At 45.3% G+C, this 23189-nt stretch overlaps 1 protein-coding gene across 2 annotated transcripts; it reads left to right on the top strand.

The window, feature by feature from the left end:
* The first annotated feature begins 148 nt into the window (after positions 1-148).
* babam1 (BRISC and BRCA1 A complex member 1) lies at positions 149-7028 on the top strand. 2 transcript variants are annotated; one of them, XM_052073942.1, is made up of 9 exons: positions 149-293; positions 935-1365; positions 2574-2632; positions 2714-2834; positions 4518-4596; positions 4678-4702; positions 4791-4920; positions 5406-5492; positions 5911-7028. In XM_052073942.1, the coding sequence occupies exons 2-9, from the start codon at positions 946-948 to the stop codon at positions 6109-6111; spliced, it is 1122 nt and encodes a 373-aa protein (XP_051929902.1). In that variant the 5' UTR covers positions 149-293; positions 935-945; the 3' UTR covers positions 6112-7028. The 2 variants fall into 2 exon arrangements, with proteins under 2 accessions (XP_051929902.1, XP_051929903.1); XM_052073943.1 differs by having other exon boundaries at positions 4518-4584.
* The last annotated feature ends 16161 nt before the right edge of the window (positions 7029-23189 follow it).

Here is a 23189-nt window from a genome sequence, read left to right on the forward strand (position 1 = left end):
ATGGTTTGAAAAAAAGTTTCAAAATCTCCCCCTAGTCCATAGAAAGTACAACATATATGTATTTGTAAATTGTCCTTTTATATGTGTATGTTTTTTTCTTTGTTTTAAAGAGAAGGCAAGATACTTTAGATACTAAACTACATTACCCACAATGCTCCGTGGCCTAAGTTGTCATTTCCTTGACGGAAGTTCAAAACAAATGCTAGCTGTTCGGGGACACTGTACATCTATACGTCTATTTTCAATGAGTTTGACGGTGTTTGCATCCTTGCACTCTCAAAGCGATTAATTTGGTAGGTCTACTCCTTACATGAATTGTACGTCCTTTCGCACGGAGCAAATTGGTCTTTAAAATTTCCAATTAAAGCTAACTAATTGTAAATGCTCATTTTTTGCTACCGCGCTGTCATCAAACAATAGCATCCATATTGCTTTGTCCATCCATAATGGTTTCTTCTTTTATTGTATGAATGTTTTTCCCCCTAATTGCTCTTAAGGATGCCGCGTATCCACTGCATGCAGCTCATTACATACATTACAATGATACTATTCAACAACATGCTGCTTGTTGTGACCTCTACACTATCATTAGTTTGAGCAGGGAACCTAATTTCACTCTACTGTATTATATAATCGCTAAATCTTGTTTGTTGAAATGCATGTTCTCCTTGTTCCTGTGTGGGTTCGGCCAATATTCCAAAATATTCACGTGACTTAAAGCCATACATATAGGTGTGATTCATGCGAGTGTGAATGGTCGTTTGTCTCTGTGTGCCCCATGATTAGCTGGCGACCAGTCCTGAGTTGGATAGGTCATCTGGAATCGGTTCCAGCTCATCAAAAACTGAAAGGAGGCCAAGCGCTATCAAAAATGTACGGATGAATCAAAATATCTGTGCATTCACCCACTAAAGTCTTGTTCTGAACTAAGCAGCTTGCTTATCCATGGAAACTTCCGAGCCTGGCCCTGCAGATGGCGAGGAGCACCAGGTGGAATTGCGACCCCGAACCCGCTCCAACCCTGAAGGTGCGGAGGACCGTCGAAGCAGCACAGGTAGCCTCGGAGGCGGAGGTAATCCCAGTTTATCACAGCCGGCCGTGGGGAGTCGAGTTGAGGGCGAGGGCGAGGCCTCGACCAGCGACAGTCCTCCTTCTTCCACCACCACGACCATCTCCGCGGTTGGAGCTCAGACTTCTGCCCCTGCTGCTGTCGCTTCTGCCGCCACAGTCGTACAACATGCTTTGGCCGCTGTTTGCAAGGAGAGGCTCAAGCCCACGCCGCAGCAGCCAGCACTGGCAGCCTCTGTCTCCCCAGCAGCTGAATACCAAATCCGAATTCCTCGGGTCAACTGTCCAGAAAAAGTGGTAAGCTCACGCAAGGGTTCACCAAATTCTAGGTATCGTTAAAATTGGGAACTTCCATTGGATTGAAGGAAAAAAAGGATTTTCCAAAAGTGATTGTTCGCTCTTAGCAGAGCTCTTTAATATAAAGGAGGAAAGTACCTGTATATAATAATAATTCTGAATAAAACAATCAGATTTCATGTAAGAAAAGTTGAGTTTTGAGAGGCCGCTTTAGCAAATATGCAGAACCACAGCTTGACAAATTTGAAGGACAATGTTTTTTTTGGGAGGGAGGGGGCTCTTTTTGATTAATATTTCGAATGGAAGTGTGCATTTTTATTAATTTTTCACTGAGTTGGGTCACTTGTGTTAGGGGCATAAGTAATAGTTATTCAATGAAAGTATTAATTGTACAATAAAATATTTTAAGTGATAATGTAAAGTTATAATTAGTAATAGATTTGACGTCATGCATTTAATAATTGTTTTATTTTGCATAGATGTCTTCAGAAGAAAACTTAATGTTGTCACTTATGCTCATTATTTCTAAAACTCCAAAGATTGACTGCAAATTTTCACCACTTTATAACCCAACTTGTATTTTTTTTCTTACAGATTCAAATAATTACGGTCAACAATTTTTACTAATTATTTTTTTCAACGACAGATGCAAATAAACTTTTCTAGGTTCATTTTTGCGCAGTCGTTTTTTCCCTCCAGCACATTCGGTTTTCATAATAATAGCAGGATTTCATAATGCATAATGCCAATTTCCCCAGTGTGGGACAAATAAAGGTTATCTTAATAATCGTACTATTATTATGAAAATAAAATAAAATGCAATATAGTACTATATTCAGTCATATTTATGAATTAAGGGTTAGGTTGAGCAGCAGGTGAAATTTTGTACAGGCGGGGGAAAAAAATAAAGGCATTTTTTAATCAGCGTCCAGAAAACGCTTAGGGACGCATAAAGCCGTCTGATTAAATTAATTGCTGTTGACCAGTGTAAAGCCCACATCATGCTTTTATATATATATATATTTATATTGAACTGTGTACAGCTCTCTTTGTCTACATTTATTTTTGTGCTTGCAAACACTTTGTTTTTCTTCTTTCTACCCCCCCAAATTTGCTGCTGCAGACTGTAAATTTCCCCAGTGTGGGACAAATAAAGGATATCTTAATGATCTTAATATCTTAATGTGTTATTGTTTTCCTCTCAATAGATCATCTGCCTGGACCTTTCTGAAGAGATGTGTTTACCAAAGCTGGAGTCTTTTAACGGGTAGGCTCCTGTTGTTCTAAACTTTCCTCACCCTAATGAAAGTGGTAGTGGGTTTTTTTCATTATGTGTCCTTCTCTCCAGCTCTAAAACGAACGCCTTGAACATTTCCCAGAAGATGATTGAGATGTTTGTCAGAACGAAGCACAAGATTGACAAACGGCACGAGTTTGCGCTGGTGGTGGTGAATGATGACGCTCTGTGGGTGAGTCAGTTGACCTTTTGGGAAGGCAGTATCTATGTAGCCTGGCTGGGCGATTCATCTACATGCAATCAAGATTTTTACTTTGGCTTCTCTCGATCTTGAAAATGTTATAATCAAAGAAAACTGAACGGCGTGGTGAAACTATCCTCAATGCACCATGTTGCTTGTGTAGCAAGCGTGTAGCGTGTTGTGATTCCGCTCCCCCTGAGCGTCCTTTAAGATGGCACCGTAGTTGGAGTCGACTGTAAAACACAGCAACAACAATTACACACATTGCATGGTTAAATACTAGATGTGCTTCATTTTTTAAACATCACAAAAGCTAATGCGCAACTCAATGTAGGTTTCCATTGACATGCGAGCACGAGCAGGCAATCAGCATCGACTTTGTGTGCATTATTCCCTCAAATAACCAATAAGCTCACACAAACTCAGTGCAAAGACAAACAAGTAAGATAGCAATACCCAGAGGCACAAATTATTCCAGTTTTGTGAAGAATGAGGAATGTTAATCGAGTTCAATCGCAGCTTCCATCTTATGTCCTTGTGTGTACCGGTACTCTATATGCATGCACGGAACCACACTGCCACCAAGAGGCCAAGGTGCGCACAGCATGAACAGTCGTTTTGTTTTCTTTTTAATTGCTATTATTTGAGAATGCTTGTATACTTGAATCGTTGAGTTTTAGTCGTTGGATAAATATTACGTTTTGAAGTTAATAGATAATTCAATAATTTTTTATTTTAATCTCAATGGAAATAATTGTGATTAGTTAGCCCATATGTACCGCCCAACCTTTATTTTGTAGCAGGGTGCTTTGTCTTGGCAAGGTTTAGATGAATTGAGTGGGTGTGGGTTTCTTTCTTTCTTTCTTTATTTGTTATTATTTTTATTTTAATCAAAAAAGAAAATTGGACTCTATGAGAATGCTCGATATCCACATACAGTGGCTTTAAAAACTCTACAGACCCGAGTTTTGTGCCAGTTTTTTTTTTTGTGACTTAAAAAAGAGAAATAAATTAAATACCGGTAATTAGAAAATTGACACTATTAATGTGACGTGTAACCTGTGCAAAAAAGAATAGTAAGAATAAACACTTGGGATAGTGTGGTTGCACAAGTGTATACACTCTCTTATAAATAGGGATGTGGTTGTCATCAGAATTAACTAATAACACCATTTAACTTCTTTAACTTCTTCTGATTAACCCTAAATACAGTTCAGATGTTCTACTTGGCTTGAATTGGCTAATTTGTTTTTCTTTGTAGCAGAAGCCTCAAGTTTAACACGTGACTGGTATTTGAAACTGTTTGCTGGTGGAAAGTTTGTCTCATTTACAGTATCACAAAAAGCAGCTACTTGAACGGTAAAATGTTTTGGTCGAAATTTTATATCCATTGAATGAAGAAAACAAAGTTCTAAAAGTGTCCTTACAGTATTCATCTCACCGTTGTTGGTTCTTGAAGCTCCTCAGTCGTATCTCTTTTGGGGTCGATGTTTGAAGGGTGAGATTATGTCACTGACGTGTAGCCAGGTCAAAGTACAAGTAGTTGATTTTCAAAATGAACCTGTGCCTAATACCCAGAAGACTAATTCAAATAAACCTATGTGATTTTAATGAAGGTTGTTATCTCTTTGCGGCCCGGTAACAAATGTCAAAAAATGTTCCACTTTGTCTCAGCTCTCAGGCTTCACTTCAGACCCCCGGGAGCTGTGCAGCTGTCTCTATGACCTGGACACCAACATGTGTGAGACTTTCAGTATCCTTCCATTCACTGCCCATTCAGGCACCATTGGAATAAGTCTTTTTTTTTAGTTCAAGCCTTAACTGTCCTCTGCAGACCTGGAAGATCTTCTCAGTGTCATGTGAGCACTCTCAGAACCCATCTTCTTCATTTCCCAAAAGATTCGGTATAAAGATGATTTTACTAAGATAGGCGTGTCCATTTAACAGTCGTCAGAAGATTGAGCTGCCATCGATGGAGAACGTTCAGACTGTGCCACCTCCTTACGTAGTGAGGACCGTACTTATTTACAGCCGTCATGCTGGACAGCTCCAGCTCAACACCTCGGAGGCTGTCAGCGTAAGTTGGACCAAAGATGCTTGCCATCTCTGTCTGTTTTGATGCATTATTTTCTATTTTCATAGTTTGATTGACGGAATCATTAATTTACATTTTTCGGAGGGGGTCATGAACGCCTCTCGAGTCGAACGGAAGGAGCATAGCTCCATCTCGTGCATGCATTGTAGATTGCATCTTATAAACCAGTGCGTCCAATGTATGAAAACGTTTTACAAAATAGCCCATTCATTGAAGGTGTGCCTCATAATCCAGTGTTCCTTTTAAGTGTGGAAAATATGGTACTTTGAACATCCTTGGGTTGGCATTCGCTCAATTGTAATGACTTTGGGCTTTTGGTTTGAGTTCCGTTGCATGACCCTGCTCCCACCCAAAAAAAAAAGAAAAGGCAATTTTACTTTGGCTAGATGGTCATCTGCTTCCTAACTACTGTCCAGGTGCATTTGAGCAAGGCCACAGTACGTTCATTTCTTGTTTGTGTCCTTCAGAAAATGCTACAGTCTCCCTATTTTTTCTTTGATGTGGTCTACCTCCATAACGGCACCGAAGATCACGGCGAGGATACAAGCTGGCGGGTGAGTGGCAACTCTCACCGAGCTGACAGTTGATATTGACAAAGCAAGAAGCTCACTAATGGTCACTCGCCTGACTCACATGTTTTTGTCTCGCTCTTTATGTGCCTTGTGCCAGTCTAAGGTGTGGTCTCGCCCAGAATCTCTGTGAATCTAAACATGATAAGCGTTCTAAAATATAAAATACCGGTAGTGGAAGTACAGATGAAATTCATTCACGTGTTTGATCGATTTGATCAGGCGTTTCAGTGATTATTGTATGTGATCTATCAATCTTCTATCTATCTATCTATCTGTGATCTATGTTTCGACTTCCGATGGCATACATTGTGGTTGTCTATCACCATGCAAGTGTAGGGGCCTACACGTTATTTTCTCATTTCCCAACTGTGGTCCTTAAAGTGTTGTTTTCCGTCTCCAGGAGAACTACATGTCTTTCTGCAACCTTGACTCCAAGGGCATGTGCTATCGCTTTGAGGTTTCTTTAAGTGGCCCTGCCATCGAGCTGCACAATTGCATGGCCAAACTTCTCGCTCACCCTCTGCAGAGGCCTTTCCAGAGTCACGCGTCATACAGCCTCCTGGAGGGAGAAGAGACACAGGACATTGAGGCCACGGTCTAGCAGAGGGGACTTATTATGTGGGGAAATAAACGTACACTGTAAATGAGTAGACCAGCACCCGGATTCCAGTTACCGGTACTTGATTATAATATTGAATGCAGAACTGCCAAATGTTATGGATTGCCCGTGTTTTGTTTCGGCAATCACGGAATTCAGAATCGTTATGACCGTAACACCATTGGGGTTACGGATATTTTTAAAATATCCAGTGTCCAACTTTAGCACCAGTATGATGCCGTTCGAGACATTACAGTAGAAACCAACATTTTGTCCATGCTAAAATGATCTCATACAGTCTATCAACAATGGGGGGGGGGGGGTTGTTTGCAAAATACAGTGCTGAGTTTCAATTTTGACTTTTGTGATCTGATTAATGTGAATTTATAGAATTTATATAAGCTTTCTTTACTAAAGCAGAATCGGGAAAGTATAATTCATCCATACTAATTATTTTTGTCCTATTACATTAATACCCTGCCATGACCGTCGCGTAGTGATGTTCTTAATAAAATGTAAAAAATATTAAAGACAAATTTTGTTATGGAAGTGGAGTTCTGTCGGTTTTCAGCCCTGCTAATGGATTGACAAAATCTCAGTCCATGTGTATGTAACAAGTAACTGTAAATTGAAGGAGTGAACTGGAAAGCTAATGGACTCTTGCACACTTTCTATAAGATTTCCTCATTTGACTTGTTCATCTTGTGTACGTTTTGTTGGTTGGTTGGATATATTTTGCTTATATAAGAGGATTGACTTTCGTCTTTTGCATGACACCAAATAAGACAAATGACTCAATTTGTGTTATGTGTCCTGTTGTATTATTTTTGTCATTTTATGTTCGCTGTTCTGTAAAGCGTTTTTTAAACGGCTGCAGCCGTTAAGAAAGCGCTATTTAAATGAAGAAATATTGGATCGTATTGTATTTGCATTCTGTTTCGTGAGTCCAATTCCAGAGATATGTTCCTCGAGCCGGTCCAAGGCCAAGGACCGGCTCGAGGACCGAGGGGCGGTCCTAGGTCCTCAGCCTTGGCCTCGGATTGCCGGTCCTCGGACACAATGAGGGATTAGAGCCTCGAAACATTTGTATAAGGTCCGCTAAGATCACGTACGAATCTAATAATTTATAATTCCATCCAGGGAAACACATTTTAATAGTTTAACTATGGCGCTTTAAGAGGGGCGGGTCTGCCACTGACAGGTAACATCTAGCACAACGTATAAAGATCGGCATGACAGTTAGTTTCAATCACGGTTTGTTGCATTCGCGATCGGCAGTTTAAATAGCGTGTAAAGCCTTTCTGTAACAGTGGTGTCTTTAATTTAGTTCTTCTTGCACAGTCGTCACGTTTGTGCGGTCGCACTAGAATGTTTGTTTGAACCAAGTAATTTGCTTTACAGCTGGAGTCAATAATGTCGGCAGTTCACTTCCGGGTTTGGCCTTTGGGATTTGGAGTCCTTTTGCTCGATTCCAGTAATGTTTGCTGAATGCTTTCTCATGTTTGGAATAATGAATATTGAGAATACATAGTTTAAAATCATGGTTGATTCATTTAATTTTTATGAGTATTGTGAATTTGAAGGCATTAAATTAATTAATGTAGTATTAGTGGGAGTGGTAATAATAGTAGTACTCAGAGAATGTTTAGAGATCAGCCATCTCGTCACCTCTGTGTCCAGACGCATAATTTTCCCCACAGGACGCACAGTTCCAAACAATGTGCGTTTTTAGGACGCAAGGAAATTTCTCAGTTAAAACAAACAAAAAAAACTGCGGCATGCCTGAGGATTTCACAGTAACAATCGTTACTGGTAGCGTGTCGTTTCCGTGTTTTTCACGGTACCGAAAATTTGTTTAATTGTAAAAGTCACCGCACTTTGAATTGACTGTATGATCCACGCGATTTCACTGCGCCTGAATGTGTGTTTGTGATGTGGTGTGGTGTGTGAGTGCGTTTCTTCTAATTTACTTTCGCTTTGTTTTGTTTTCAGTGTTGGGGGGTGTGGGGGGGAACACAACAGATGACGTTATGTGCGCATGCGGGTTGTTATTTTAGTCGGCAAACTGAGGAATCGCGTGGACGAAAGTTTGAGATGGCGGCGAAAAAAACCTCACGAAGGTCTACTAATTACGATATTTAAGAAGTGGGAATGCTTGTCTGATTTTTTTTGTATGAATCGTCCAAAGGGCGTATCACTAAACTCACCTGTGACGTATGCACAGAACGCGAGCCAAGTCAAGTCAAGTAAGTAACAGTATTTATAGAGCACTTTCAAACAGCCATCGCTGTATACAAAGTGCTGTACATGGAGCGATTTAACATACACAATAATCAGTAAGACGAATCGGTAATAATAATAATAATACATCACATTTGTAAGCGCCTTTCACAACACTCAAGGACACTGTACAGCCAAGACCAATAGTAAAACACAGATAAAATAATAAATAAAGAAAGAAAGATTTAAGGCGGGTAGGCAAGTCTGAATAGGTGGGTTTTGAGCTGGGTTTTGAATAAGGAAAGAGAGTCAATATTCCGAATGTTGGGAGGAAGTGAGTTCCAGAGTTTGGGGGCAGAGCGACTGAAGGCTCTGCACCCCATTGTACTGAGACGGGCAGAGGGTAGAAAAAGGTGGAGGGAGGATGAGGACCTGAGTGAGCGAGAGGGAATGGAGATTTGAAGATCTGACAGATAGGGGGGCGCAAGGTTATGGATGGCTTTGAATGTATAGAGAAGTATTTTGAAGTTGATTCTAAGTTTGACAGGAAGCCAGTGGAGCTGTCGGAGGATGGGGGTGATATGATGGAAGGAGGGGGTTCTCGTGATGATCCGGGCTCCTGAATTCTGAACAAGTTGAAGTTTATGGAGGAATTTTTGATGGACACCGAAGAGGAGTGAGTTGCAGTAGTCAATACGGGAAGTGACGAGACTGTGAACAAGGATAGCGGTGGTGTGCGGAGTGAGTGAGGGACGGAGGCGGTTTATATTGCGAAGGTGGAAATGAGCGGACCGGGTAATGTTATTGATGTGGGAGTGAAAGGATAGTGAACTGTCATGGATGACACCCAGACTCTTCACCTGGGGGGAAGGAGATATAGTGGCATTATCAATTGTGAGGGAGAAACTGTCGGCTTTGTTTAGAGTGGATTTGGTACCGACGAGTAGGAGTTCAGTTTTATTGCTGTTTAGCTTGAGGAAATTGTGGGTGAACCAAGATTTGATTTCTGAGAGACAGTGAGAGAGGGACGAGGGTGGGAGAGAAGCGTCGGGTTTGCTGGAGAGATAGAGCTGGGTGTCATCCGCAAAGCAGTGAAAGTGTAAGCCAAATTTGCGGAAAATGTTTCAGAGTGGAAGGAGGTAGACAATGAAGAGGAGTGGACCGAGGACAGAACCCTGGGGAACACCAGAAGAAACAGGGAGGGATTGTGAAGTAAAAGAATCAACTTGAATGAACTGAGAGTGGCCAGTGAGATATGAGTGGAACCAATGTAGAGGGGTGTTGGTGATGCCTATGGTAGAGAGTCGATTGAGGAGGATGGGGTGAGAGATTGTGTCGAAGGCTGCACTCAGGTCAAGGAGGATGAGGATGGAAATAAGGCCAGAGTCTGCTGCCATGAGAAGATCGTTTGTGATTTTTATGAGGGCTGTTTCAGTACTGTGACGGGGACGGAAGCCGGACTGGAATTGTTCATAAAGACTATTGTCGGTGAGGTGGGAGTGGATCTGAGAGGCGACAGTTTTCTCCAGAATTTTCGAGATGAAGGGAAGATGGGAAATGGGGCGTAGGTTATTGAAGTCAGGCGGTAGAAAGCACCAAGCAGTAAAATCAAGAACAAATCTAAGTCATGCTGAGTCGATCACCAAAGAATACAAGTGACTGTTGAGGAGGGCTTTGAAGATGGGCAGCGAGGAGGCTTGCCGAATGTTCAGTGGGAGGTCATTCCAGAGAGAGGGACCAGCAACAGAAACGGCTCGATCCCCTCTGAGCCTCAGTTTAGTTCTTGGTACTTCTAACAAAGACTGGTCCACAGACCTGAGGCGTCGGGCAGGTGTGTAGGGGCGGATGAGCTCAGAGAGGTAAGGTGGCGCGAGATTATTCAGAGATTTGAAAACAAAGAGGAGGATATTGAAAATAATTCTAAAATGAATGGGGAGCAAGTGAAGGGATGCCAGAGTAGAGGGCCGTTCACACGGGACACATTTGCTCCGGTACTGCACCGAGATAGTTTGTTGCGGGATATTTTGCACCGCAGCAAATTGTGTGGAGCGTTCACACGTACAAAGCCGCTGAGCGGGGCAGCCCCGGTACAGTCTCGGGGCTGCCCCACTTGCGTTCACACGGCAGTTTCTGCAGCGGAGCAAAACGACAGAAAACAAACGAGCTGTCGTGTTGGTTCTTATAAACGTATAAACGTACTGTATATACACAACTCAAGCGACTACTGGACCGGCACGTCCTTCTCCTTCTCAGTCTCCGTGCCTTCTGCTCGAGAGTGACCGCCCAAGAAAACGTAAACGAACGATGACTTCAATGACACTCAGAAAAGCAAACACTAATGCGCCAAACAGAAAATCAAGAGAGGAAATCACAAAATAAATTCTATGGGGTGCGGGTGGTTGTGAACAAACAACAAAGGAACAAACAACTCCGAGACAGTCCAGTCTCCTACAAAAGGAAAGATTTTACTAGCCAAGTCTTGTGTCGTTATGAAACAAACACTTTTCGGAAGTCCGACAGAGCGCGAAAGCAACGCATTCTCGCCATACATACTAGTCTTCACAAGCATTTGCTCTAGAGCAAATTTAACCCAGTTGCGTTCACACGTGCAAATTTACACCGGTGCTGCTTCGCAAATGAGCATTTGGTCCGGAGCAAATATTTGACCCAAACTGGCCATAAATCAGCTCGGCAGAGGAAGACCGGAGATCCTCCTTAGGTGACGATCAGGGAGGCGGGTCAAATTTGTCACGTTGTGACGGCCTCCACCTTGGACGGGAGAGGAACTGCGCCTGCCTCCGTGACCCTGTGCCCCAAGAAGTCTATGGTGGAGAGGCCAAACTGGCACTTCGCAGGGTTGATGATAAGTCCGTGTTGACTGAGCCGTTGAAAAAGGGTTCGGAGGTGTGCCATGTGGTCTGACGTGGAAGAACTTGCTACCAGGATGTCGTCAAGGTACATGAAAACAAAGGGAAGGTCCCGCAGCACAGAGTCCATCAGGCGTTGGAAGGTCTGAGCAGCGTTCTTAAGCCCAAACGGCATGCGTAGAAACTCGAACAATGCAAAAGGTGTGATCACTGCCGTTTTAGGGATGTCGGGGGGGTGAAGGGGAACCTGATGGTAGCCCCTCACGAGGTCGACCTTGGAGAAAATCACCATTCCGGCTAGGTGAGCTGAGAAATCCTGGATGTGCGGTACAGGGTAGCGGTCGGGCGTAGTAGCGTCGTTGAGCCGTCGATAATCTCCACAAGGGCGGCAGCCGCCGCCGGGTTTAGGGACCATGTGGAGAGGAGAGGCCCAAGGGCTGTTCGAGCGGCGGACAATTCCCAGGCGCTCCATGTTGCCGAACTCCGTCTTGGCCACAGCCAGCTTGGCCGGGTTCAGGCGCCTCGCTCGGGCATAGACCGGTGGGCCCGTGGTGGCGATGTGGTGTTCCACCCCGTGCCTGGCAGCCGCCGAAGTGAAGGTGGGCTGTGTGAGTGCAGGGAATTCGGCAAGCAGGCGGTGGAAAACGTCCGTGAGGGGGACTATGTTGGAGAGGCGGATAACATCGGGCAGTCCGAGTGTGCACGCGTAAGAACAGAAAGTGGCAGCGTCTATTAAGCGTTGGTTTATCACATCCACCAAAAGTCCATGAGCGCACAAAAAATCCGCCCCCAAAAGAGGTACATCGACACGCGCTGTAACAAAGTTCCAACTAAAGCGCTGCCCACCGAAGCACAGTTCCACAAACCTCATGCCGTAGGTGCGAATAGGGCTCCCATTTGCAGCTGCCAAAGGAGGGCCGTGGCTGTCAGCTACCATGTCGATCTGCGATGCGGGCAAAAGGCTGCGCTGTGCCCCTGTGTCGCAGAGGAAACGCCATCCAGAGATAGAGTCGCAGATGAAAAGCATCCCGCCAACGTTGCAGACGCTCATGGCCACTAATGAGCGCCGGCCGCGGCGTTTCCCGGCCAGCCGAACGAGCACGGCGAGCGGCACCTCTTAGCCTTCGGTCCGAACTTGTCGTGGTAAAAACATAAACCAGTAGCCTGCCGCAGGTGAGGGAGAGCCGCCGCGACGAGTGCGTAATTATCGGAGGCACTAGCGGCAGTCCCGGGGAGGAGAGCCGCTGTACAGTGTTGTCGGCCAGGAAAAATTTATCAGCCTCCGCAGCGAGCTCTCTACAGTCAGTGATAGTTTGTTTGTTTGCAACGGCCTTCAGCCTGGGCGGGTTGAACCGGCTTCTTCCTTGGCGCGCACGACATCCCTGACCATGGCGGCCCAAGCGCGGCGATCCTGTGCCAGGTCAACCAACAGCTTCAGCCAGTCCTGGTTCCACCGTCTCAGACCCACCACCAAGGGGCCGGAAAGATACGCGAGGTCTTCTTTCATCGTGGTGGCCCAGGTCTTGACTTGTCCACCACGCCGCTTGCGCCAGGCTGGCAAAAGAGCAGGAAGGAGAACATCCCTGATCAACTCGCCCTCCTGGTGGCGTGCCGCATGCCCGAAACAACGGAGTCGGCGTTGCAGGAGACACGCTGGTAAGGGGCTAAGGTGCAGGCAGCGACAAAGGTCAGCAGTGGGGACCCGGTCCGATCGGCGGCGGTGGAGAATACGGCGGAGAATACGGCGGACGCAATCGTTATCAAAGACTTCCAGCTTGCGCTGGTCAGCCACTCTCATAGGCCAGGTCTCACAGCCATAAAGCAGGATGGTCCGCACGATCGCCTGGTAGACACGCCCCTTTGTCACTGCCGAGATCTCGCGCCGACCCCACAGATGGCGTTGTAGGCGCACGAAGGCGGATCTGGCGGCCCCGATGCGATGCACGACTTCTGTTTCTCCTTGCCCCGACGGAACCACAGAGCAGCCGAGATATGTGAAGGAATCAACGTTTTCCAGGGTCACACCCTCCAGTGGCAGCGACCGTTGGTCAGCTGGGTTGGTGAGGCAGGACATGATCTTGGTCTTCGAGGCGTTGATGCGCATTCCAACGGTCAAGGCCGTTCGATGGATTTTCATCAGCGCGTTTTCAACGTCCTCAAACGTGTTTCCAAGTAGAGCGATGTCATCTGCGTATGCCAGGTCCAACACTGCAACATCTCGGCCGACCCTCACACCCTCAAAGCCATGGAGAGCAGTGTTGAGGATGTGGTCGATGGCATAGTTGAATAAGGTTGGCGAGAGCGCGCAGCCTTGTCGGACACCCGACCGCACCTCAAAGGTTTCTGATTCGCTGCCGTAGGCCCAAACTCGGACTCGGGTTGACCGGTAGTACCCCTGGATGAGCCAAAGCAGTTTCACAGGGATCCCGTCAGCCTTCATGATCATCCACAACACACCCCGGTCAACTGAATCAAATGCTGCGGCAAAGTCGATGAAGCACACGACTGTTGGTTGTTGGTAGGCCCATCGTTGCTCCAAGGTGCGACGCAGGCTAAAGATCTGGTCTACACATCCCCTTACGGGGCGAAAGCCACCCTGAGTTGGGCGAGTCCGGTGGTCACGGGCCATCTGAAAGCGTTTCAGCAGAAGGACGACGAATGCTTTTGCAGCCACATCGAGAAGGCTAATCCCTCCGTAGTTGGTGCACAGCTTCTTGTCTCCCTTCTTGAAAAGGGGTATTAATACTGCTTTGCTCCAGTCATCCGGGATGGTTTCGGACGTCCATACGGCATTGTAGACATCAGGGAGGCGTACTTCAGAGAGGCATGCCACACTGACGCCATAGTTGTGAAGTGACCTCATGGTGAGGGCTTGGGTCCCTTCGTCGCGGAGAGTCCGGACGTTCCAGCAAGCAATTTTGAGGCGCACACAGCGTCGGAGGAGGTGATGGTGGAGGGGGTAGTGGTGCCCGACTTGCACATTTATCACTCGCCCCGTCGAGCTGAGGGCAGGCGTTCCCGCGGACGCCGTAGCTCGAGTCGTAATTGCAGTCTGTCGTGAAGTTTCGTGGGAATTTATTGAGAAGCCGGGTCCCCAGCCCTGCTTCTACCAGAGCTTTCTGTTGGCCGGGTAGAATTACCCGTTCACCCCCCCCCCCCCACCACGATGAGGTCGATGGTTGGAATTTTAAGGGGGGGGTGTAATAGTCAGTGATAGCGGTGTTAGCCAAAGCTGCCCTCACCTGGGTGGGTAACTGGCGCAGAAAAAGGTGAAGAAAAAGAAAGTCCGGTTTGTGCTCACCTAGCAGCTCGAGCATACGATCCATTAACTCGGAGGGCTTGCCGTCCCCCAGGCCGTAGAGAGAAAAAAGTTTGTCGGCCCGTTCAGCGTCAGAAAGTTCAAAGGTTTTCACTAAGTGAGCCTTCAGCGCATCATATCGTCCTTCTGTCGGAGGAGATTTGAGGAAACTCACGACCCTGGACGCCGTCGAACCGCCCAGCGCGGAAACAACGTAGTAGTATCTCGTAGTATCCGCAGTGATGTCGCGTAGGGCGAACTGGGCCTCAGTCTGAGCGAACCAAGCAGACGCAGATGATTCCCAAAACTCGGGGAGCTTGAGCGAAACAGCGTTCACGGACATCTTCGCGGTCTGGAATCGTCCAGCAAAAAACGTCGAGGGTCACCAGTGTGGAAATTGTAGCAAAGCGAAGAAAGCGACAATTTCTCACGTCATTTTTTTATTAGCACAAACAGCAGCAAAACTTCCCGCGCCAACCGAGACCCGCCGAAAGTCGGTTTCCATAGAAACAAGCAGATAAACATGGCGGTCCTTAAAGGGACTGTAATTATTTCTACCCCGTTACCAAATCGTGAACTCTCTCGTTTGCAGTGAATTATCACTGAGAGATTACCGCTTTTTCTGCAGTCAGTGATTGACTTCTATGCCAAGTTATTTCTCAACTTGTCTTCGTGCCATGTCATGCCTGTTGAGTGTTGATTTACTTCACATTAAGAAACTACTGCACTAAAACCTTCATTCATAAATGTATATCATATGCTTTTTTGTTTTTCCCAGTATCAATAACACTGTTCAGTTTTTCACGGCCCTCTGAAAAGGGATCGTCGGCCAACATGGAAGGATCACTCTTTCTGTACTGTCTTGATACATTTATTTGGACATTTTGCAGCAAAAGTAGATGTATATGAAATGAAAGAAGTTGCAGTAGCAGTATCAGAAGCAGGTAATAACCTAAATACATGCCGATTTATATAGCGCTTTCACAACAGCGGCAGCTGTAACAAAGCGCTTTACAAAACAGTTAACATAAAGCACACAAATGCAGAATATATCTTTCTTTCTGCATCACTAGTGATGGGTCCATGAGCCGTGTCGACACAATGACACACTGTGTTGATACTGTGTCGCTGACCACTGCCACCTGCTGGACCTTCAAAATCCCTGCAGCCAACCCACTTGACAGACTGAACAAACTGATTTGATGATGACGTTTATACAATGCACTACCCAACGACTGGTACTGAATGAGTTAAAAGCTCAGTGTAGCCACAAGCGCCATTGTTTATGTTGTTGTTTATGCTGTTTATATTGTCTATACTGTTCAGATTACATGTCTTTTTTTATATAGTGTAGCTGCTATCCTTCCTTAGCTGTGTGTGTTTAATGCACAGCATGTTTACATGCATGTATGCACTGAGGATTGAGAGGAAGAAATTTCATCTATGATGCATGTCATACATAAAGCATATTTGCCAATAAAGATGACATTGACCCTTGACAATATAATTCACATCCATATTAATAATATATCACATTTGTAAGCGCCTTTCACAACACTCAAGGACACTGTACAGCCAAGACCAATAGTAAAACACAGATAAAATAATAAATAAATAAAGAAAGATTTAAGGCGGGTAGGCAAGTCTGAGTAGGTGGGTTTTGAATAAGGAAAGAGAGTCAATATTACGAATGTTGGGAGGAAGTGAGTTCCAGAGTTTGGGGGCAGAGCGACTAAAGGCTCTGCACCCCATTGTACTGAGACGGGCAGAGGGTAGAAAAAGGTGGAGGGAGGATGAGGACCTGAGTGAGCGAGAGGGAATGGAGATTTGAAGAAGATCTGACAGATAGGGGGGCGCAAGGTTATGGATGGCTTTGAATGTATAGAGAAGTATTTTGAAGTTGATTCTAAGTTTGACAGGAAGCCAGTGGAGCTGTCGGAGGATGGGGATGATATGATGGAAGGAGGGGGTTCTCGTGATGATCCGGGCTGCTGAATTCTGAACAAGTTGAAGTTTATGGAGGAATTTTTGATGGACACCGAAGAGGAGTGAGTTGCAGTAGTCAATACGGGAAGTGACGAGACTGTGAACAAGGATAGCGGTGGTGTGCGGAGTGAGTGAGGGACGGAGGCGGTTTATATTGCGAAGGTGGAAATGAGCGGACCGGGTAATGTTATTGATGTGGGAGTGAAAGTATAGTGAACTGTCAAGGATGACACCCAGACTCTTCGCCTGGGGGGAAGGAGATATAGTGGCATTATCAATTGTGAGGGAGAAACTGTCGGCTTTGTTTAGAGTGGATTTGGTACCGACGAGTAGGAGTTCAGTTTTATTGCTGTTTAGCTTGAGGAAATTGTGGGTGAACCAAGATTTGATTTCTGAGAGACAGTGAGAGAGGGACGAGGGTGGGAGAGAAGCGTCGGGTTTGCTGGAGAGATAGAGCTGGGTGTCATCCGCAAAGCAGTGAAAGTGTAAGCCAAATTTGCGGAAAATGTTTCAGAGTGGAAGGAGGTAGACAATGAAGAGGAGCGGACCGAGGACAGAACCCTGGGGAACACCAGAAGAAACGGGGAGGGATTGTGAAGTAAAAGAATCAAGTTGAATGAACTGAGAGCGGCCAGTGAGATATGAGTGGAACCAATGTAGAGGGGTGTTGGTGATGCCTATGGTAGAGAGTCTATTGAGGAGGATGGGGTGAGAGATTGTGTCGAAGGCTGCACTCAGGTCAAGGAGGATGAGGATGGAGATAAGGCCAGAGTCTGCTGCCATGAGAAGATTGTTTGTGATTTTTATGAGGGCTGTTTCAGTACTGTGACGGGGACGGAAGCCGGACTGTAATTGTTCATAAAGACTATTGTCGGTGAGGTGGGAGTGGAGCTGAGAGGCGACAGTTTTCTCCAGAATTTTCAAGATGAAGGGAAGATGGTAAATGGGGCGTAGGTTATTGAAGTGATTGGGATCTGAACCAGTTTTTTTTCAGGATTGGGGTGACAGCTGCAGTTTTGAAGAGCACAGGAACAATTCCAGTCGACAGAGAGGAATGGATAATGGCTGAGATGATGGGAAGCAGAGAGGGTAGGCAGGATTTGACCAGAACTGTGGGGAGGGGATCAAGCTGACAGGAGGAAGTCTTGGATTTAATGATGAGGTCTGAAATTAATGAGAGATGGGGGAGTTCAAAAGAAGAGAACAGTTTGCATGGGGTGAGAGGGTCAGATGAGGGGAACGGTACAGAGGAGCACAGATGCTGGTGGATTCTGTTGATTTTTTCATTGAAAAAGAGGAGAAGTGTGTTGCAGGTGTCACGAGAGTAAAAGTGAGGTGGTAGGGAGTCAGGAGGTTGAGTGATTCTGTTCCAAAGGGAAAAGAGAGTCTTAGTATTTCCAGCATTGGAGCAGATGAGTCCGGAGTAGTAATGTGATTTTGCTTGAGAGATGGAATCCTTGGAGAGGGATAGTTGAGCTGCATAGATGTCCTTGTGAGCAGTGAGGCCGGTTTTCCTATAAAGTCTCTCAAGCTGCCGGGTTTGGGATTTCAAGGAACGTAGATGAGGGGTGAACCAAGGGGCAGACCGAGTAAAAAGGACAGGGCGCGACTTGACAGGTGCGAGCGTATTGAGGATGCTGGTGAGACCAGAGTTATATTGGAAAACCAAGTCATCAGGAGAGGAGTCAATGTCCGGAGTCAGGGTGGTCAGCCATGCAGTGAGAGAGTCAATGTTAATGTCTTTAATATTACGGTAAACAATGGTCCGGGGTGATTTGGCAGTTGAGAGCTGGAGTGTAATGTTGAATGAGATAAGGAAGTGGTCCGTTATTGGAAGTTCATCAGCAGTACAGTTGGAAGGGGAAATACCAGAGCAGCAGATCAGATCCAGGGTCCTTTGATGTTTGTGGGAAAATCTACATATTGATCAAAACCAAGACTGTTAATTGAAGAAGTGAAGTCAATGGTGAGAGGAAGAGCAGTGTTGTCCATATGTATATTAAAATCTCCCGGGATTATTACATTTGGTGACAGAGAGGAGAGATGGGTAAGGACAGGAGACACTTCATTTAAAAAGTCGCGGTGGGGTTTGGGGGAGCGGTACACTGTGGCAATAATCGTGGGGATGGGTCCGGATATTTGACAGGCAAGGCATTCAAAGGAGGAAAGTGGCGGGAGAGAAACCGGAAGTACTTTCCACTTCTCGCGGTATACTATCGCGAGACCTCCTCCGCGACCAGAATCCCGGGGCTTGGAAATGTAAACAAATCCCGGGGGGGTGGAATCGTTCAACTGTGAGAAGTCCCCGGGAGTTTGCCAGGTTTCATTCAAGCAAAGAATGTCAAGCTTACGGTCCGTGAGGATATCTTGAATGAGATTACCCTTCCCAGTAAGCGAACGGATGTTTTTTTTCTCTTTCTCCTTTCTTCTTTCTACATACATTTTTGCTGCTGGAGGCTGTAAATTTCCCCAGTGTGGGACGAATAAAGGATATCTTATCTTATCTTATCTTAAGTATTAAGTATTAGTTAAGTATTGTATCATTCAATGTGTTTCAATAATGTGAAATTCATGTGAATGAGGATGCTTGTGGGCTTTGTCTTCACAATTTTTGATTTAGAAAAATAAGATGCTCCAGTGTTTTAAATTTCAGTCTGTTGCATTTAATGCATGCTATTTCCTCTGTTGTGGAGAAGACACACACACAATGGAATAAGACATGTCAGAAATCCGAGAGGCACTTGGTGAGACAAGGAGATTTTAATGAATACCTTATTCTCCAAAAGGAGATCAAAATGGCTCTACGCGGCGGACAATTTGTATTTGTCCGGAAGCTGCTCCATAATATGCACGTACTGTAGCAACGTCACTCGAGTGAAGCGCGTCTCAGCACTCAGCAGTCGATAGTCTGCTGCTCTCAGCTGTGCGCGCGAGCACGTACTTGCGGCGCCGACCCAACCCACGCCACATATTAAGCTTTGAACTACGACAACAGCTAAACTAGCCTAGCCGATGTAATGATGGTCAGCAGACAAGGTTTACGTTTTATGTGACTTAATAGCAACGTGGCAGAGTCATCAAACATGCGGTGTGCTCACTCGCAGTCAGTTTCTGGAACTCCCCCTTAGAGGTGGGACCTCTCAATCAACTGGAGTATGACGTACAGTACAATCGTTCATAAAACACTTCTCATATAATAATAGCCTATTATATGACAGCCGACATGACGCTAGAAGTCAGACGGACACATTTTTTCCTGATAATCAGTGTGTTTTCCGTGTTGCCCAAACATATATTTTTATTCGAGCGAGGGTGGGGTCTAGCTTCTTTCGGCAATCGGCATCGTGTCGCCAGACGCACTTCCTTAGGATACACTGTGCGGGCTTTTGCTGCGTCAACGCCCCCTGCACTGAGTCACGCCCCCTGGACTAAGTGCAGATGCTTGGACTGTGCCAAGCAGCAGATGCAGTCTAAACTGCACCGGTGCAGTTCACGTGTCAATTAGCAGCCTGGACTGTGTCAACGCAGCCGATGTGTCAATTAGCAGCCTGGACTGTGTCAACGCAGCCGATGTGTCAATTAGCAGCCGGGACTGTGTTAACGCAGCTGATGCAGTCTAAACTGCGCCGGTGCAGTTCATGTGTTAATCACGTGACGTAATGAAGAGGCACATGCACCGACACGTGGTTTGCTCTGTGAGCCTGGCGCATGCATCAATGCATCGGTGTCGCTGGACCCCCTATGCATCACGGTGTAAATAGGTATAGAATTTACATCAATTAATACTTTTATTTTAACAATACATTTATTAAATACTTTAATCAACCGTGATCTCACTATATATCATTTTAAACGTAAGAAACCATATATCACAAACATAACAAGTCGACACGAACAAAAGAACTACAACTCCCAACGGTCCAAACCGGAAGTGGAGCGCCGGGTATATCACAAACATAACAAGTCGACACGAACAAAAGAACTACAACTCCCAACGGTCCAAACCGGAAGTGGAGCGCCGGCATGATTAAGCCCAGCTGCAACGCGATGTACTTCGCTCAAAACCAAATTACGGCTAGACAAACATGAAAACTATGCATAATGAGTTAAATAAAGAGACCATTGTTTTAGCAACACTTTATCTCACGCCGTTTACATTGCCGATTGCGAGCGGTAACTGACTGATTACAAACAAAGCACAACGGACATAATGCAAAGCAGACAAACAAAGCAACCGATCATGATCAATCTAAAGCTAACTTAAGATATCTGGTGTCGTGTTATCAAGTCAGGCACACGTGAGTCCAGCTGTCGTGTTAACGTGGGTAACTTTATTGAGCTTTTTCGAAACGTGTATCCTCTCTCTAATCCAGGGATGTCCAAAGTCCGGCCCGGGGGCCAAATCCGGCCCGCGGTCGAATTTCATCCGACCCTCGGCCCCTGTCATAAAATCAGTGCCGTCTGGCCCGCAGGCTGGGCGCAATGGAACACGTGTTGCATTGACTGAGGTCTCGTAGACTGGTGAGTGATGTTTCATAGAGTACTGCTTCCCTCTAGTGGCTAAATGAGTAATAGCATTCACTAAATGAGTAATAGCATTTAGACACTAGAGGGCATCACTCACGAGTTAACAAGACATCACTCCGTGTTTATATTGACTGATATGTCATATTTCAAATGATCCTTGCAGTTGTGGATATGTGTATTGCTTGTTCATTTCCCTGTTGTTCGAGTCAAAGGTTTTGTGACTATTGAAAAGTCATGGTGATACATTTTATGTTTCAAATCAATCAATTTGCACTCAGGAGACTTCTGTTTAAGAAAAAGTCAAGTGAATAAGCAGTTGCATGTGATATACCTGTTTCAAATGAACCAAAAGAAATTCTTAAGATTGTTGAAATTAAAATAAAAATGGAAATGTGAAACAGACTGGCTTACTAAAATTTGTTGAACAATATTGTTGTTCAATGTAAAGAATGTCAGCCAAGGTCGGCCCCCCGACATTTTACCACATAAAATCTGGCCCCCTTGGCAAAAAATTTGGACACCCCTGCTCTAATCACTCTCTCGTCTCCCGCTCTCGGCGCACACTCATGACGTAGTCGCCCCGCGACTCTATCGTCATGCTGTACAGTGTACACAATTACACCACATCTGGTAAACAAAAGTACAAGCGTAGCTTACCATTGGGCCATGCTGACGACAAAGCGAGTGTATTCACTAACGCAACATAATGCGATTCTGCATTTTATACCTCGCGTGAATGGTCGCCTGTCAGTGGCAGCCCCGCCCCTCTTAAAGCGCCAAGTGAATCCAACAAACACGCACCCTGACTGTTCTCCTCTTTGAATAAAAACACTTCATTCAAGCGTTAGGGAGTGCAAGGGGTTATGATGGAGAGTGGTATGATAGCATTGCTTTATAAATTCCTTGGTCGTTGGCCTTGGCCTCGGAAAATTTCTCAAGTCCTTGGCCTTGGCCTTGCCTCGGGTTGCCTGGGTTGCATGTACCGGTATGTTTGGTTTTTTTTTTTGCTCATATATTTTGTCAGGAGATGGCAGCATTTCTCCTGGAAATAAATGTTCAGGGCTGTAACTTGAACATAAAGTCTGGCGTCGGTTCATTTGGGTTAGGTTATTATTCCCCCCACCCTTGTCACACACACAAATGCACATGCACATACATTTTAAATTCAGGTTTCATTTTCTGTGTTCGCTGGGACGTTTTATGCACATTACGTGATTCACAGCTTCATGTTGAGCACTACTAACCCAGTCTGTATCACCAAACTTTCTGAAAACGAAAGCTACTTCTTGGGCTCTGATTAATGCTAAGGAGCTACCAGTTATTTGGAGAGTACACGCTTCTGATGTAACGATGTTGCTCGAACTATCTGAATTCAGATGAATAAAATTAGGAAAAGTCACTGTGCTACAGAAAACTAAAATAAACACTTCTATCACGAGTGTCTTGATAGTACGTCATAAAATAAAACAAAAAAAACATTGTACTCATGTCTTGACATTTTACTTTTTTTCTGTTTTTAAGAAATGTTTTTTTTTCCGAATTTGTAAAAAGTCATATTTTTGTTTTTCACTAATGAAGGGGGTGGCCCGGTGGTCCAGTGGTTAGCGCGTCGACCTCACAGTGCAGGGTTCAATTCCAGCTCCGGCCTCCCTGTGCAGCTTGCATGTTATTCCCGGCCTGTGTGGGTTTTCTCCGGGTACTCCGTTTTCCTCCCCCATTCCAAAAACGTGCATGGCAGGCTGATTGAACACTCTAAATTGTCCCTAGGTGTGAGTGCGAGCGTGGATGGTTGTTCGTCTGTGATTGGCTGGCAACCAATTCAGGGTGTCCCCCGCCTACTGTCCGAAGACGGCTGGGATAGGCTCCAGCACCTCCCGCGACTCTTGTGAGGATAAGCGGATCGGAAAATGGATGTTTGGACTAATGAAGGGTTCTGTGAATGTGCATAAGAACTGGTTGGGTTTGATACCTCGAACAAGGTTAAGAACCAGTGCTTTCGAATAACCACACAAATGCTGGCTGATTGAACATTGGGCAAAACGATTATCTTCATGAATGATATCCCTTATCCACCCGTGTGAATATTACTTTGGTCCTAAAGACGTCATGTGTCTCCCGTCTCCTGTTACTTATCTAAAGTAGTTGTTTTGTCTTATCCCTGCAGCACAAGGCTTCCTGTTTTT

Source organism: Hippocampus zosterae, chromosome 8 (genome assembly GCF_025434085.1).
Source record: "Hippocampus zosterae strain Florida chromosome 8, ASM2543408v3, whole genome shotgun sequence".
In the NCBI taxonomy this organism is placed as follows: Eukaryota; Metazoa; Chordata; class Actinopteri; order Syngnathiformes; family Syngnathidae; genus Hippocampus; species Hippocampus zosterae.